At 36.5% G+C, this 15,438-nt stretch overlaps 2 protein-coding genes across 2 annotated transcripts in view; one reads left to right on the top strand and one right to left on the bottom strand.

Annotated features, from left to right (window-relative positions):
* The first annotated feature begins 1,210 nt into the window (after positions 1-1,210).
* On the top strand, positions 1,211-8,336 carry ERMN (ermin). Its single transcript, XM_067741877.1, has 3 exons — positions 1,211-1,672; positions 2,322-2,414; positions 5,259-8,336. Exons 1-3 carry the CDS (start codon positions 1,432-1,434, stop codon positions 5,780-5,782), a joined length of 858 nt encoding a protein of 285 aa, XP_067597978.1. The 5' UTR covers positions 1,211-1,431; the 3' UTR covers positions 5,783-8,336.
* A 119-nt stretch (positions 8,337-8,455) lies between these two features.
* The window catches only part of GALNT5 (polypeptide N-acetylgalactosaminyltransferase 5), a 42,839-nt gene continuing 35,856 nt past the window's right edge, over positions 8,456-15,438 (bottom strand). The window contains exon 10 of the mRNA XM_067741876.1: positions 8,456-14,515. Within this exon, the coding sequence (XP_067597977.1) occupies positions 14,375-14,515 (141 nt within the window). The 3' untranslated portion in view covers positions 8,456-14,374. The remainder of the gene's footprint in view (positions 14,516-15,438) is intronic.

Consider the following 15,438-nt stretch of genomic DNA (forward strand, 5'->3'; position numbering starts at 1 on the left):
CTTCCCTTTAGAAAAGATCTTAAATGTATTCTCTAGGGAGTAACATTCATTCATTTATTCAACAGTAATTTTTTTTTCTCTATTCAGTACCTACTTATTTCAAGGCAGATGCTACATGCTGGGGACACACATAAGTAAGTTAACCATGGTCTCTGCCCAGATAAGGCTTAGATTCTAGTTGGTGAGAGACATTATGCAGATAACTGTGCAATTACTTATTTAATCACAACTGTGAAGAGCACTCTGAAGGAGAAAGATAATGTGTAACAGGAGTCCCATCCTAATCCTGTGGGTCAGGGAAAGTGTCTTTAAAGAAATGGTATTTCAGAGGAGCTGGTTAGGCCAGGGGTTTGGCCTTGAGGAAGAGAAGGGCGTTCCAAGCTGAGGGAGCAACATGGGCAAATGCTCTGGAATCATTTTGCACTAGATGAGATTCAACAAAGAAAAGAATTTAAGAAGGAAGGAATGGTAGGTGGCAGATGTTTTATATAATCACCTGTTTCCCCCAAAGGCAGACAGTGTGGGTGCCTTATAATTTTACCAGCACCATGAAACAGCAGTAGGGAATATTGAAAATAATTCTGATTGAGGGAAGGGAAGATTTCATGGAGGCAATTATACTAGGGTTTTACAGGATGGGTTGAGCTACAATAGACATGAATAAACTAGAGGATAAGAAGCTATAGACCAAATACATCACTGAAATGTAAAATGTTTGGTATTAGCAAGACGGCAGAATTTATGCTTGTATTTTCTTAGATCTACTTCTCTGGGCTCCCGAAAGCATACAGTGGAATCCGCTGCCAGACCACTTACAATAAAGTTGTCCTGTTTACAGGTTTTTGATAAGCTGTTTTTATTCTTTAATAAATAAGAAAAGAGGCCATTGTCCTTTACAAAATAGCTGAGGTTGTACTTGAACAAAATCTGTTTGGAAATGTTAAGCTGGTTACACAGAACTAATATGCCTCAAGGTGGTCATTCTCTCTGGATTAAAGCTGTGGAACAATTGTGGCTCCTGTTACAAGGAAAATGACAAAGGGCCATTATGAAAAGGGACAAAAATCTCTGTTCCCAGAGGGGGACTGACAAGCTGAAAGTCCCCCTGTACATGCCAACACAAAAGGCTGATTGCCTCGGATTGTTTGTTTATGTAAATCAAAAGGCTGCCATTAATTCCGCAAGTGGGACTGCTGAGCAACAAAGAAGGTGGTGATTGGCCAGATTCTCGCTCATGGGTTGGTGGCAAATCTGACAAATTCTATTACTTTTGTGCTATGCTCTATCTGCACACCTTCAGGAAAAGAAGCTTGTTATTATGCACTAAAGGGAATCATTTGTGTCCTTAGAGTAAGAGCTGGATTTGAAGGCAAGAGAACTTCTCAAGGATCTTCCCCAAAGCTCTCTCCAAGTCGGACTCAATTGTACATCATGACAGACGTTCCAGTGACATTCAGTCAGGTTGAGTGTAATGGGGATACACCCCCTGAAAACGGTCAACAAAAAATCACTAAAATCACGGAAAAAGCCAGTGATATGGATGGCACCCCACCATACTGCAGGGTAGAATCTAGTCTTGAAGATGAACCCACGAAAGGAAGTCAGGAGAAAAGTGAAAAATTACAAGAGAACGTACTGCTCCACTCGTCCATGGATGAGAAGATTCTAAAAGGTAAAGCATTTTCCTCTTCTATAATTTGCTTGATTTGATTTGTAAACTCACTCAGGAATCTTTGGGTGAACTGTTATGACAGGAATAAGCTGCACATCCTCCCACCCTTGCCCCTGCCCAAGTGCAGTCCCTTATCCTACAGGGGCTGCAGAGTATAAGGACTAAACCTCTGCCCTGGGTCAAATCCAGGCTCATTTGTTTGATAGCTCTGTGACCCTAGACAACTTTCTTGGCTTCCCGAAGCCTTGGTTTTCTCAGAAGAAGGCAGAATAATAGTTCTGATATTTGTACAGTTGTTGTGAAAATTACTGTTGGTTAAATGTTAACTACTGTTATTTATTATTATATGGACAGCACCATTATTATTCAGTCAGAAGAAATTCATAAATTCAACTTTTCTTTCTAAATCTACCTGAAAGTGTCTGAATTCGTGGTACTATAAACTTACATAGACATTAAAGGAGAGGTTACCGTTATGCTTATACATAAAAGGAATCAGTGAAGAAATGAGTTGGAAGAATGAAATAGTTATTTTTAGTGACCACAAAAATCAAAGACCTCGACCTTGTTAGAGTCTTCATTGGTAATTTATTTATCTTAGACTACTTAAGTGTTAAAATATTAATCTTGTGGGGGGTTTTCTTCCCAGAAAAACCAGAAGAGAATCTCTATATTGCTCATAAGGCTATCACAGATCTTTCTCTCCAAGAAACGAGTGTTGACGAAATGACATTCAGAGAAGGTAAGAGGAACTTCCATTTTGTACACAGAAATTGTTTGATGGAATGTGGAAGACAGTTTTTGCATGGGATGTTACGTGAGTGTGGTATTGAAAAAGCAATCCAGGTAAAGCTTTCAAAAACTCAAAGCTGCTATAGGCAGATAAGGGAGTCTGGATTTATCTGTGGGTTCCACCTGGGAAAGCATTACACACTCTTCAAGACTGAGACTGCATGGATCGGTAAAACTGATTGGCACGCTTTGACCTGATGATATGATATCTGCGTCTTAATAAGTTAGTCTACTAAATAAACCTTTCCTTTTTATTAAGTGTCTTCAAATCTATGTCAGGCGCCTTGCAAGATGTAAACATTTCAAAAATGGGTTTATCTTAAAAGTTTACCATTGGCATACTGTTTAAAATAATCTTATAAATTTATTTATCTATAGGAAAATTCTAGGCCTCTGCTGTAAGCACAAAATGGTTACCTAATTCTTGTCAAAGAAATCTTCCAGGTGATGAAGTTAATTTTACTTGTGTTCTTTCAGAAAAATGCGAGAAGAAAAAGAACACTGATTTTTAAATGACTGTATTATTTTTCAAATAAACTCAAGAGTCTAAGAGACACAAAATCTTTTAGACTTCTAAGGAGACACCTACATTCAAACAATTTCAAAATAAAGTGGAAGATAAAAATCTACCAGTTAATCATTCATATCCTCTCTTGCAGCCATACACATCTTATCTCAAAATTGAAGTCAGCTTGGTAGACCTAAGTGATTTAGCTTAGTTAGGACCTTAACAAGTAAAACATTGAAGAGATTATTGGTTGAAATATTAGAACATCACACAAAATAGTAGATGCCTAGGAGGATAAGGTTGTTGGCAGTTTCCTGGGTTTGTCCCCTTTGCCTGGACACCTCTCAGACTGTCTGCTGACTACATACGGTGGTCCACTGTGTAGTCACTCAAAGAAGAATGTAGTAAGCAACAGTCACTGTCAAGCTCTTACATTATCACAGATAATTTATAAGACCTAAACTGCATGAAATGGACTAAATAACCTCTCACCCTAACCCTTCTACTGCCAATGAGCAAGCGAATTCTGAGAGGCAGGGATCTCAACCTTTCAACTAGAGCCCCTTTCAAATTTGTGATCAGAAAGTCACTGGAGACAATAGTTTTCTATGATCTTTCATTTCCTTCAAATAAAGAATAAAAGCAGTCTGGATTTTTAAAGTGGATGATCTCAGGGTGAGTTTTTCCCTGCATGAATCCTTTTGTGTTTGGTGGAACATGTTCCTCCTGTAGGGTTAGAAGGACACATTATAGTGTTTTTTATTTTCACAATGGCAAACAGCTATAAAGTCCCCAAAGAGAATACTCCTGAGTTGAGAAATAGGAAGATGTTAAAAATACTTAGAATTATAATTTAAAGTCAAGAAGTAATTTCATGCATGACAACTCCATGCCCAAGTCACGAATATGAGTAAAAAGATCAGTTTCTTTGGTTCTTATGGAAAAGAAGAAAACAAAACAAAGCTTAAAATTATAGCAAACATTCGAATACATATTTATTTATGATGTAAAAAACACTGACTGGATGCCAGTGGCCTGATAGGAGTTGTGCACAGCTAATGAGGAGAGATGAACCACCTCCACTTCTATCTCTTTGTGTAAGTTTACAATCTGATTCCTATAGTTGGGAAAACAAAACGAAAAGAGAATGAAAAATCTCTGATGGAAATGGACTTGTCAACATCTTTCAGTGAAAATAGGAAATTGTGGAGGAGAAGGGCAAAGAGGAACAGTGCCTCTCGCTTTATATAAAGACTGTTATGGTGTTGAAAGGGAATAGTGAACGCAACCCTGAGTCATGTGCACTGCAGGTTGAAGCTTCCCACAGAAGTCCTTCAGGGCTGAAAGCTCTGAGAACAACCTCTACTCTCCTATTATTAATTCATTTTTTTCATGCTCAATAAATATTATTGAGGATATGCTGATAGGATGTGTTTGAAAAGTGAAATTTGCAATGAATTAAATGAGCCTCTTAAAAGTCACTGCATGGTACCAAACAACTTAAGTTAATTAGTTGTCGGTTAAGGACATGTCGAAAATAATAGGCTAACCTAACACTCTGTAGATACGACCTCAACATGATTTTTAAATCTTGACTCACTAGAAATCAGTAGCAGATCTTAGGCTCTAGCGTGTGTCCTTTCGTGGACTCGATGCGTCCATTAGCCCAGCACATGACTCTTGGCCATCTGTACTCCTCCTCCATAGCTGGTACTTTAGGACTTGAGAACTCTGAGAAGCATGGTGGTAAACACTGAATTTGCTACTCTGAGTGTGACCAGTCACTGGCAGTCATTATTTCATTATTTTTACTGTTGGAAGAAAGCCTTTTTTCTAACTTTCCTTGAGGAGTGTGTGTGTGTGTGTGTGTGTGTGTGTAGGAGCTAGGTCCAAATATTTTTTAATATATTCACATATCCACTCGTGATAGGCTAGACAGGATTTTTAAAAGTGTGTCTCAGGGAATACCAGTATCACTAGATACAGTAGTCCACACCAAAAATGTTCCATAGTCAAATGAGGTTGGGTTGCTGGATGCTAATATCCATTAGTATTTTAAAGGCTTGGATAAATTCTGAAGAGGCTTACTTCATTGTGCTTAATGCAGTGTCTTCCAAGCTAATTTGATGGTGTAGCCTGTTTTATTGTATAAAACATATTAATAACCCATAAAACAATATCCCATAAAATGTTTGGTGGAAAACGATTGTCCAGAAATATAATCTGGAGAATCTGTGGTATTTTGAAATCTCTACACATATCAATTGCCAATTGATTTTGCTACAGGACGTCAGTGGGAGAAGATTCCTTTGAGCAGCAGTTACCAAGAACCAAGTAGACGAAAGGAAAGGATTGCTGAACAACCTTTAGGAGAGAGAGAAGATGAGGATCTGAAGAACAAAACTCAACATCAGGCAATGGAAATTGAATGGCTAGGATTTCGGAAACCAAGCCAAGCTGATGTGTTACATTCTAAGCATGATGAGGAGCAAGAGGTTTGGGATGAAGAAATTAATAATGATGATGATGATGATTGCAAAGATGATGAAGATGAAGTTCGAGTGATAGAACTTAAGAAAAAAAATGAAGAAGGTTCTCAGTTAAAAGAGGAAGGCGATGCAAGTGAGGACTCCCCACTGAGCAGCCCCAGTTCCCAACCTGTCACACCTGATGAGCAGCCAGCCTTCGGAAAGAAGGGTGATATTTCCAGAAATGCTTATTCAAGATACAATACGATATCCTATCGGAAAATCAGAAAGGGGAACACCAAGCAAAGAATTGATGAATTCGAGTCTATGATGCATTTATAAACTAACTGGAACTGAGAAGTTCTCATGCCCACTAAAGCAAAAGCTAATTCTCTTCTCCTGAGATGCATCTTTGTATGCCTTGAGTCATCCCTTATAAAGAAGTGGAAGCTTAATCTCTGTTTCACTGCAGAATAATGTGGAAATAACCCTAGGCAAAACTCAGTCTGGTAACCTCAAATCAAAAAGCTTTAGATTCATTCTTGGATATTTGCTTTTTAAATCCTCACTAATATAGCCTGTGTGCGAAGCACTAAACAGTTTGACTTTAAAAGTAGCAATGCTGGGAAATGTAGTCATCAAATGAAAGAGGACTATTTGAAATGAAATGTATTTCTTTTGGTGTCTTTCTTCCTGAGGGTGATAGAAAGTCTGGTATCAAATCTCTCTTTCTTTAAAACGTGGTTTTATAGACTCTGGCAATAAACTTTCCAAAATATTTTGCCTTTCCTATTATCTTCAGATTTTAAGTTGTTTTTCTTGGCATGTACAGAGTGAAATTCTGTATAGGCTGCCTTCCTAGGTGTTACCATTCACTGAATTTTCTCACTAGAGGGGCTGAGCAATTGTCAGTCAGGAAAATTCTGTTTACTAAATGTTGGCTTTATGTTCTCAAGATGAATTAAATCCATTGTGAGATTGCCACAGGGAGGGGCTGGAAGATTGGTGGGCAATTGACTAGAGTTATATCAGATAGATTATTTCTGAGACTGAAAATAAAATCTCGTCTAGCACAGTTAATGTCATTAAACATGAAAATGACAGCTTTAGCACAATTTTAAGAAAATACCCCTCTCTATTACTACACTTTCTCCTATTAAGAGTATCTCAGAATAATTTTCTTTCCTTAGAAACCTGAGACAACTCTAGTCATAACTGTACTAGTTACTATGAAAATGGAAATAATTATCTTAGAATATTTTCAAAGTAGAGTGTGAGCATGTATTTTTAGTGAGAAAGCTCTGATGGTTGTTGGGAATATATAATTTACTGGACCTCAGCCCAAATCAGGATGCTTAAAATTGTGCTTGTGAAGCTTCACTCAAACCAATGTGTCAAATAATGTATTGAATATTTATGAAAAGGGAGAGTCTATATTTATATTCTTAGATAGTTCCATAATTTTTCATTTCATGCTTCTATATATATTATCCTGAGCTTTCTGTCACCACAGATAAAGACACTTCTTTTGGCCCTAGAAATAAAAAGACAATTCCTTATTGTCTGAATGTAATACAGTCTTCATTGTACTATTCAACCCTTTGTTTATTTTTCATTTTGTGAAAAACCCTGGGTTAGCCCTTCTCAGATTTTTGCTTATTTCTGTGTAACAAATCCCACACATTCTAAAGGCACTTTCTTTAATTCTTTATTATCATGTAATATGTTTCCATGGTATCACATACTATTAGTGTTTATGAGACTCAATTTTGAATTTTTTCCTTTTATTCTTTCAAACAGATACTTCGCAACCTGACCATATAAAAGCCTGTCACGCTTAATCTATAGAATCTATACATTTCACTCTCGACAATGCAAGTTTTCAGAATAAAGACAGGGAAATCAGTTTTTTATTGACAAATTTCGGTAGAAGATTGATGCACTAGGACAATTACCTGTTTACTTAGAGCCTCTAAATCTTTTCACTTGGACAAGCTATTTTCTTTTTGGATTACTGGTGAACCCTACTATTTTCTACTTAATTTCAAAGCACAGTATTGTGTTATCCATCATGGAACAGGACCATATTCTTAACCTACCATCAACAGAGCCTGTATTTTGAATTATTCCAGCAGAGGCAGCCAATTCCTGTGGAACTTGAGTGAGGTGGGAGGTCTGTGGTCATTTGATGTGGCCAAGCAACTAGCTCTAATTGGACTCCAAAATATAGTAACCCTGGCCCTTTTAGTTTTGTGCTCTTACCAGATGATTAACCAACTATGAAAGATTTTATCAACAAGACTATTTCAGGGTATGTTCAATGAGTAAATGCTAAATGCTCATGAATGAGGCAATGTAGTTGCAGAAGAGCACTGAAACTATTATTTGGCATTCGTGCCCATTGCCCTATTCCGCCATCTTACATTAAGGCCACAGAGCTTAGTGACTGTAAGTACATAATGGTGATGGGTGGCTGTTTGATTCTTGTAGCCTAAGAAAGACAAGGGTCTGGTTCAAATCTCATGGGGGGATACTTAACATATTTGAAAAGCATATGGGACACATTAAGAACACAGATTGGTAGCTACACATGAAGGTTTACTGCTTTTGTGCTTCAAGGTTCAGGAATGGAAGAAGGACTCTGGTACCTGGTAGGAGGGAGAATTGACTTATTGTGAAAATGCTGGTATTTCTTACATGACTTTTTATTTTCCTTACATGCTGGGTGAACAGGAAGTAATAACAGCTCTATTTCTCTGTCAATATAAAACTTAACCCTTCATATAATGCTACCTTTGAAGACACAGAATATATCAGACTCTATCTATCTACCTATTAACAGTTTAAATAAAGAACTGTGTTTGACTTGCTCTCAATAAAAGTTTGTGTCCTTGTTTTTGGTGCCTAGATTTTATTTTTTTTAATCTGCCTTTTACAATTTAAAAGAACCCTTGCATATTAGCAGCTATTGAGACCATCAATAAATACCATTTCAGAAATCAAGAGAACACCTCATTTTAATTCATTTGCATTATTTATTTCAAAAAGGTCTTAAAATGCTTGTATATGAAATTGTAAAAAGAATTTCTGATGGATAGATATGTAATGTTCATGAGACATTTCTATTATTTTTACAGGAACTGAACTATTGTTTTAGATACATCTTAATTCCAACAACTTGAAAAAAATATATATCTTTGTAGTCATTAAGGTAATACATTGCTGTGAACTATGCTGACACTTTTATAGTAATTGTTTCTACATATTTACATGGTGGAGTACTTTTGGCACACTTTCAAATGAAGAACAGACATTTGAGTTTTTCAAAATGATAGGAAAAACATTTAAAATAAGTAATAATAGAGAATTATGGAAAAAGATGAAACACCAGCGTATCATGAAGAAATATGTCTGGCCATATGAGAAAGGCATTGTTTCTTTTAAAGCCTAAACTTTCATTTCTCTATAAAAGCAAGAGGGCTATAAAAAGTAATGTCAAAAGTTACAGCAAACATTTGTCCATATTAAAATATCAGACAGTAACATAATAAATATGAATACCAAAACGTGTACACAGCTCATGAAGAACACAAGGTAAGTAGAACATACAATTGACATAAACACAATAACACGGGTAGTAATGAGCAGTGGAAATCACCCGGATACGTGGCAAACTACAAAATCAAAGCGTTTTGTAATTAACCACCAGCTTGGATGAGTTTTGGTTATGAATTTGGAAAGTAATTGAATTTTTACTTAGAAACTTAAAATTACATATTTGATTTATTCTTTATAGTAAACTTGGTTGGTCAGAGGCAGAAAAACTGGGTACCTAAAAATGTTCAAATTTATTCCAAATTCCTTTCTACTCCATAGTTTCAATCTAGTTTTTCCACTAACAAATATTTTTAGGTAATCAATAACAAGTTCACAAATTTAACCTTTGCCTTCCCTTGTTTTTAGGCCCAGCTCTTATAGCTAATACGTATAAAACTAGCAACATTTGGGCAGTTGTTTGAAGGAGAAGAATTAACGCACGTGCATAAACCTAAACTGAATAACAAGCATCCTGATAATTTAGAGTTTGGTGACTCCTTTCAGGTCTGGAAAAAAAAATACCCAGAGTGAAAGTCTGTGTGAGATACTTTTGTCCAGAAGGCCAGATGCAGATGAAGCTATGCACTTAAGAGAGACTTTAAAAAAATCCCCAAACAGTTCTTAATTTTTCTTTGTTAGTTAAAACTCTTGGTTTTACTTTCTCTCAATTCAAAGCATAAAATATAGAAACATGCCCATAGCCATATATATATGTTTTAGTTTCAACAGCTAATATAAAGACTTTGTATAGATATTTATAACCAATATCCTTGAACTGGGAAAACCTATCAGTCAATAACAAAATAGAAAATCTCAGTTTTCGAAGAAATTACTTGTTACTTATTTGATGGCTACTGTCGTCATTAGAAACTCAGCATATTAGAAGTTGCTCTATTTGCTGGAAAATGAGATTTTTGTGTTTTTGCAAAGCAAAGATTCACATAAACTTGAAAAGAGACCCTAACTGTAGTGATAACTATTAGTTGACCCATTAGGTTGAAAACAGAGGCATTGAATCTTAGTGCGATGGTATTTTTTTCCTTTCTTTTAGGCACGGACACCACCAACACCTGAAATTCCACCCATTAAACCTCATCAGGAGTAGATAATACTTTACATGGCTTATTCAAACCTGACCATGGAATGGCTATTTGCCAAAAATGAATATTTTTGTACATAAACTGTGGTTAGTGTTCCTTTTCTCATTTCAAGGCATCTTGGCTCGTAGCAATTGTTGAGTAAACTTATGCAAAGGTTGTTGTAAAAGCATTATGGTGACAATCTACACATTGGAATGAAAGCTACACGACTTGGTTTTTGTTTTAAATTAAAGGACTCCAGTTTTTCATTTTCCACCTCTGTTCAAATTGAGCAATTTGTCAGCTTTGATTAATGGTGGGGGAACAAAGAGTTGGTAATATCATTCACAGAGAAGCAATCTATGTCCACCTCTCCCTCTCATACTTGTTCTAGGAAATGGAAAGGAATATGTCCTGCATGAAGTCAAGGAGATAGACCACTGCGAAGTGTATGAGGATAACTACCCTTAAGCCTACACTTCAGTTGTTTAACAGAGAGGGGCGCAGCCTCTATTTCCTGTCTGTACAACATGCAAGAGAGAGACCAAAGAGGTGTGACTCTATACCAAGGGATTTTAACTGAGCCCACCTGAGTTGTCTGTCCTACTTACAGAAGAAATAGAAAGAGGAGAAGAAGGAGGGGGAGGAGAAGAAGAAGAGAAGGAAGAGGAGAAGAATCAAAGAATCACAGAAGCATAGTTTAGTGAAAGAGGCTCACCTTTTTTTTTTTGAGCCCAATAGAATGGAATCTGGGTTTTAACTCTTACTAGTGGGATGACTTTAGACAATCCCTCTCAGCTATCCTTGCCTGCATAATGAGGAGAATGAAACTCCCCTCACTGGGTTGTGCACAATAGTGAGATGGGGCACAAACAGTGCCTAGCACATAGTAGGTACTCAAAGATACTTAGTCCCACTTCTTTTCTCTTTACTCCTTGTAATTTTCTAGTTTTTATCCAAGTTCTTGGGGCTTTCTTTTGAGACAGAATTTCTTTTCTGCGTTTGAATGTGAAAGTTAAAGATGTTACAACAAATCAAGATGGTACTATCTGGTGCACCTCAACTCCATTCTCTTGCATGAGAGACCCTTGAAAATCATTCTAAGCCATTCATGAAATGAAGGTTGACTGGAAAAATTGAATTCCTATACACCGTAACTAGTATCTTTGCTCCTCTACAGTTCCTAAGGCAATTCTAGAGGCAAGGTGTTAATATATAAGAAAGTATTTCCAAATTAGAGTTCAAAGCTAATGATACATTGTGATCATAGCACATGGTGGTTTTTGCCCTTGTGAATGACACTTGATTAAATGTTGGCAAGAAGAATTGAGCAAATTTGAGGCTGGTGATAAAAAACGGTTGTATCAACAACAGCTGTGTAATCCTTCAAGAGAGTAGGGTAGAATCTCTAGGTAACTGTTGAAAACAAGAAAAGAACTGTGCAAGCTGGAAGGCTCAGAAGAACTCAGACCGTTTGGTAAATGAGTTTTTGATCAAATAAATCCTGTAAAATATCATCAACTATGTTTGTGTTCAAGGTAACAAGATGCAGAGACATTTTTTCAAGAAAAGGCAATAACTTAAGCTAATCCAGGGAAAACTCTGAAGTCCCCAAGAACAGAGCCCCCTATTGAGGAACTTGGGCTAATTAAGACCCTAATGTGTCCCAGCCAAGGGTTTATCTTTAGAAGTACCAGAAAACCTAGAGGCATTTATACTTTTATGAAGGTCTTCTGAAAACAAAAATTAGAGGGCAATGTTTAAAAGAATGTTGGTAGTAGATTTCACAACTAGTCAATACTCTTACAGTTAGGTCCATAAGATTCCTAACTACTGCTTAGTTCCTTGCTTCTAAGAGTAATTGAGCAAAAACATGGTAAAAGCTGTTTTAAAAATTCTACCCAGGGCTTCCCTGGTGGCGCAGTGGTTGAGAGTCCGCCTGCCGATGCAGGGGACGCGGGTTCGTGCCCCGGTCCGGGAAGATCCCACATGCCGTGGAGCGGCTGGGCCCATGAGCCATGGCCGCTGAGCCTGCGCATCCGGAGCCTGTGCTCCACAACGGGAGAGGCCACAGCAGTGAGAGGCCCGCGTACCGCAAAAAAAAAAAAAAAATTCTACCCACGAACAAATATGTGATGTATGAAAACAGTTCTTTGTTATATTGACAATATGGATCCAAATATAGCTTCACATATTAAGTATGTCAAGGTAAAGCCAGGAAGAGCATACACTGAACAGACCACAGAAGGTTCTTTTGAGCAAAAACATTCAAATTTCTTCAGCTGGTATACCCAAAGGTAAGTGTATCGAAAACATAATTCATCTTTTTGTGAACAGAGTTGACTTTTTTGGTGGAAACTCTTTTTGAATAAAAAGAGATTCTTTAGACTGGCAGAAAACCTTTCAACATTTTTCATTTACACAAAGCATTGCATGAGGCATCCAGCATATTTAGTTTGGTCAGCAACTCAGTTAGTCCTTTAGCAACTGACTTGTGTTTTATCCCTCACATGGCTCTGTTTTGAAAATAATTATCTCATTTTCTACTCATTTTCTTATCTCATCTGCAATGTCAATTATTTACATAAAACATCTTAAATATGTTGCAAATATGTAAAACTATTTCCCCTTCCAACTCTTAGTTATTGTTTTGCTTTTGTGTAATTAATTGGGAGTTAAAATTTAAACAGGAAATCAGAACTAAAGATGCCCAGTTTTACCATCAGCTCAACAGCACAGGTTTGTTTGTTTGTTTGTTTATTTTAATATTAACAGGAATATAGCATGATTGACCTCCAGAGACCCAACCCTAACAAAAAAATTTATGTATATCTTTCTTAAGAATGTTGTGGAGGAGACTTGGTTAGGCTCGTGGCCCTGTCTCTGGAGATCCAAATTCTAATCCTGATTCTCTCACTAACTGGCCTGGGATTTCTGGACAGGCCATCTTCCTTACCAAAATGAATGCAAAGGATATTAGGATTTCTAAGATATCTTCTGGTATGCCTAAGTATTGTCATACCTAAGATTATGTGCTCAATTTGGATCAAAGAAATATTGGAATTTTCCCCAAATTTATCAGTGTTATCTTGAGGTCCACATCTAGGACTTTATTCTTTTCTCCACCCACCCCCCGCCCCATAGAGGTGCCGGATCCCCTCCCGTTTTTGGACAAGCCTCGGACAATTTTTTCTTAACTCTCTTCCTAACTGTTTTAAACTCATTCTCTTCCCCTTTCTTTATGTTTCCCTCACTTTATTTCTACCTTGAAATCTTTTAGAGCTCATTTTTAGCATTCTTCATCCCCGTGAATGCTGCTGAATAGTAGTATTTTCACATAAAAGAACTTTAATATTTTTCCGTGCTCTACTTCTGCTTTACTCATTTCAACTCCTCTTACTTGGTCCCACATTAGAGTAGGTTCAACGATTAAATGTATTTTTGGTTACTGCGGTGTGCCGTGACCCAGCCTCTATTTCTCTGCATTTTTTTCTTTCTTTTTTAATATCCACGTGAGTCTAGAAGTTACTAGTATGGCCATTTTTTAAAGTGCAATTTAAAAGCACAGAATGAATGGAAACAACATCCTTGTCTAGAATCGAATAAGCATGTGACTTCCTCACTTAAAGTTTTTCCACTGACTCAGATTGGGAAAAACATTATACAATCATCTAGATCAAAACCCTGCCATCAAGGAGTATTGTATCAATACTATTTCAAACTGTTAAGTAACCATGCATGTAGTGGGGAGGGATTTCACCAAGGTGAAAGCTGTGTGTTTCTGAGGTCTTTTAGCCTAGGAACTCAAGTAATTTTCTTTCTTTCTTTTTTTTTTTGATGAAAAAATAGCAAATAAAGGATCAGCTTCTCACTGATTACACCTACTTGTGGACCAAAAGAGCTGGTTATGATCAAACTCAGCCTTCATGAGTATCATTGTGCTTCTCCAAGTACTTCCGTCCTCTTTTCCAGTTACCTGTTACATGGCATGTGGAAACTTGAAGGCTTTGTTCCAGCACAGGGTGGAAAGCAGGCAATTCAAAAGCCCATCTAGTGCTGAAGAAGGACTCCAATCTAATGTTGGACTGTTTCCCTGAGTTAACTTTTGGTATCTCAAATATTGTGATTTTTAAAAAATCTTCCATTCAAATGTTATTAATTTTGAAAATTTTGAACTAGCATGGAGAAATAGTCACCAAGTTCATTGTCATAGTCACAGTGTCTAATAGATTTACTAGATAAAGACATCAGTTCCTCCTCAGTCTTCATAATATTTTTCAAATTTCCACTTTTGATATGGCTTCACTGGGTCACAAGCAGCAACTTTCAGGGTCTTCTGAGAGAAATTTCCTTCTAAGCATAACAACTGGTGATAGTTTCCAAAAACAATGTGATTCACCTGGAGAGAAACATGATCTGAGAATGAGCCACAGACTGAATTTGACAATCGTGATGTAAGAAAATGAAAACCAATAAAAAATTAGGTAATTACATTTTTGATTTTTCAGGAATTCTCCTGAACAAAATTAATAACATAAACACAGGTTTTAGGCAGTATTAAGTTTGTCTTTATCTCAAACTAAGTTCTCACATTCTCCTAGCTACAAGACTTTTAATTCTTCATGAGACAAAAGATGAATTTTCTGATGATATGGCTGATAACTATATTATTTAAAGGAAATAATTCCAGATGGCATTTACTATATTTGATCGCTGGCTGCCTCACTGCTGGTAGTAAGAAAAAATACACACCATTATAAAAAGTGTGTTAGTTAATTTCTTAAGTCTGTGACTTAGAATGCAAATTTGGAATAAAAAGTGCTAGAAATGATGTATTTTATTTAAGAGTTTCCTATCATGATCTCTGAGAGTACATAATGTCTGATGTCCAGAAAGTCCAGATGTGATTAGAGAAAGTCATAGGTATTTCAGAGGTTCTTTTATTGCTTAATATTTATTGAATGTCCTAGAAATGGTCGATAACCTACTTAGAACTTGCTCATGGGTTTATAATTTTTTTCATTTACCAGTCCTCTCAATTACCCATGACTGTGACAAAGATCATTCTAATTATATATATATTTAATTATATATATAATATATATATATATATGTTGTTTTGAAATGCTTTAAAAATTTATCAAACAGGGGTGACTTCATAATAATTTATTTTAGAGATGCTCTTACAAAAACAATGTCATCCTTGTAGGATTTTGGGAATATGATGCTTGAGTATGCTCAAGGTTTTGTAAAAGAGATAACATTGAGAAGATCATTCTGGATTTTCTACAATGTTCTGCTCGTGGGTTGTAAAGAGGTAAC

Source organism: Pseudorca crassidens, chromosome 6 (genome assembly GCF_039906515.1).
Source record: "Pseudorca crassidens isolate mPseCra1 chromosome 6, mPseCra1.hap1, whole genome shotgun sequence".
Classification (NCBI taxonomy): Eukaryota; Metazoa; Chordata; class Mammalia; order Artiodactyla; family Delphinidae; genus Pseudorca; species Pseudorca crassidens.

Coding starts and splice junctions, on each gene's coding strand:
- ERMN (XM_067741877.1), top strand. CDS start 1,432: ATGACAGACGTTCCAGTGACATTCAGTCAGGTTGAGTGTAATGGGGAT. Junction 1,673..2,321: donor GGATGAGAAGATTCTAAAAG/GTAAAGCATTTT, acceptor TTTTCTTCCCAG/AAAAACCAGAAGAGAATCTC. Junction 2,415..5,258: donor CGAAATGACATTCAGAGAAG/GTAAGAGGAACT, acceptor ATTTTGCTACAG/GACGTCAGTGGGAGAAGATT.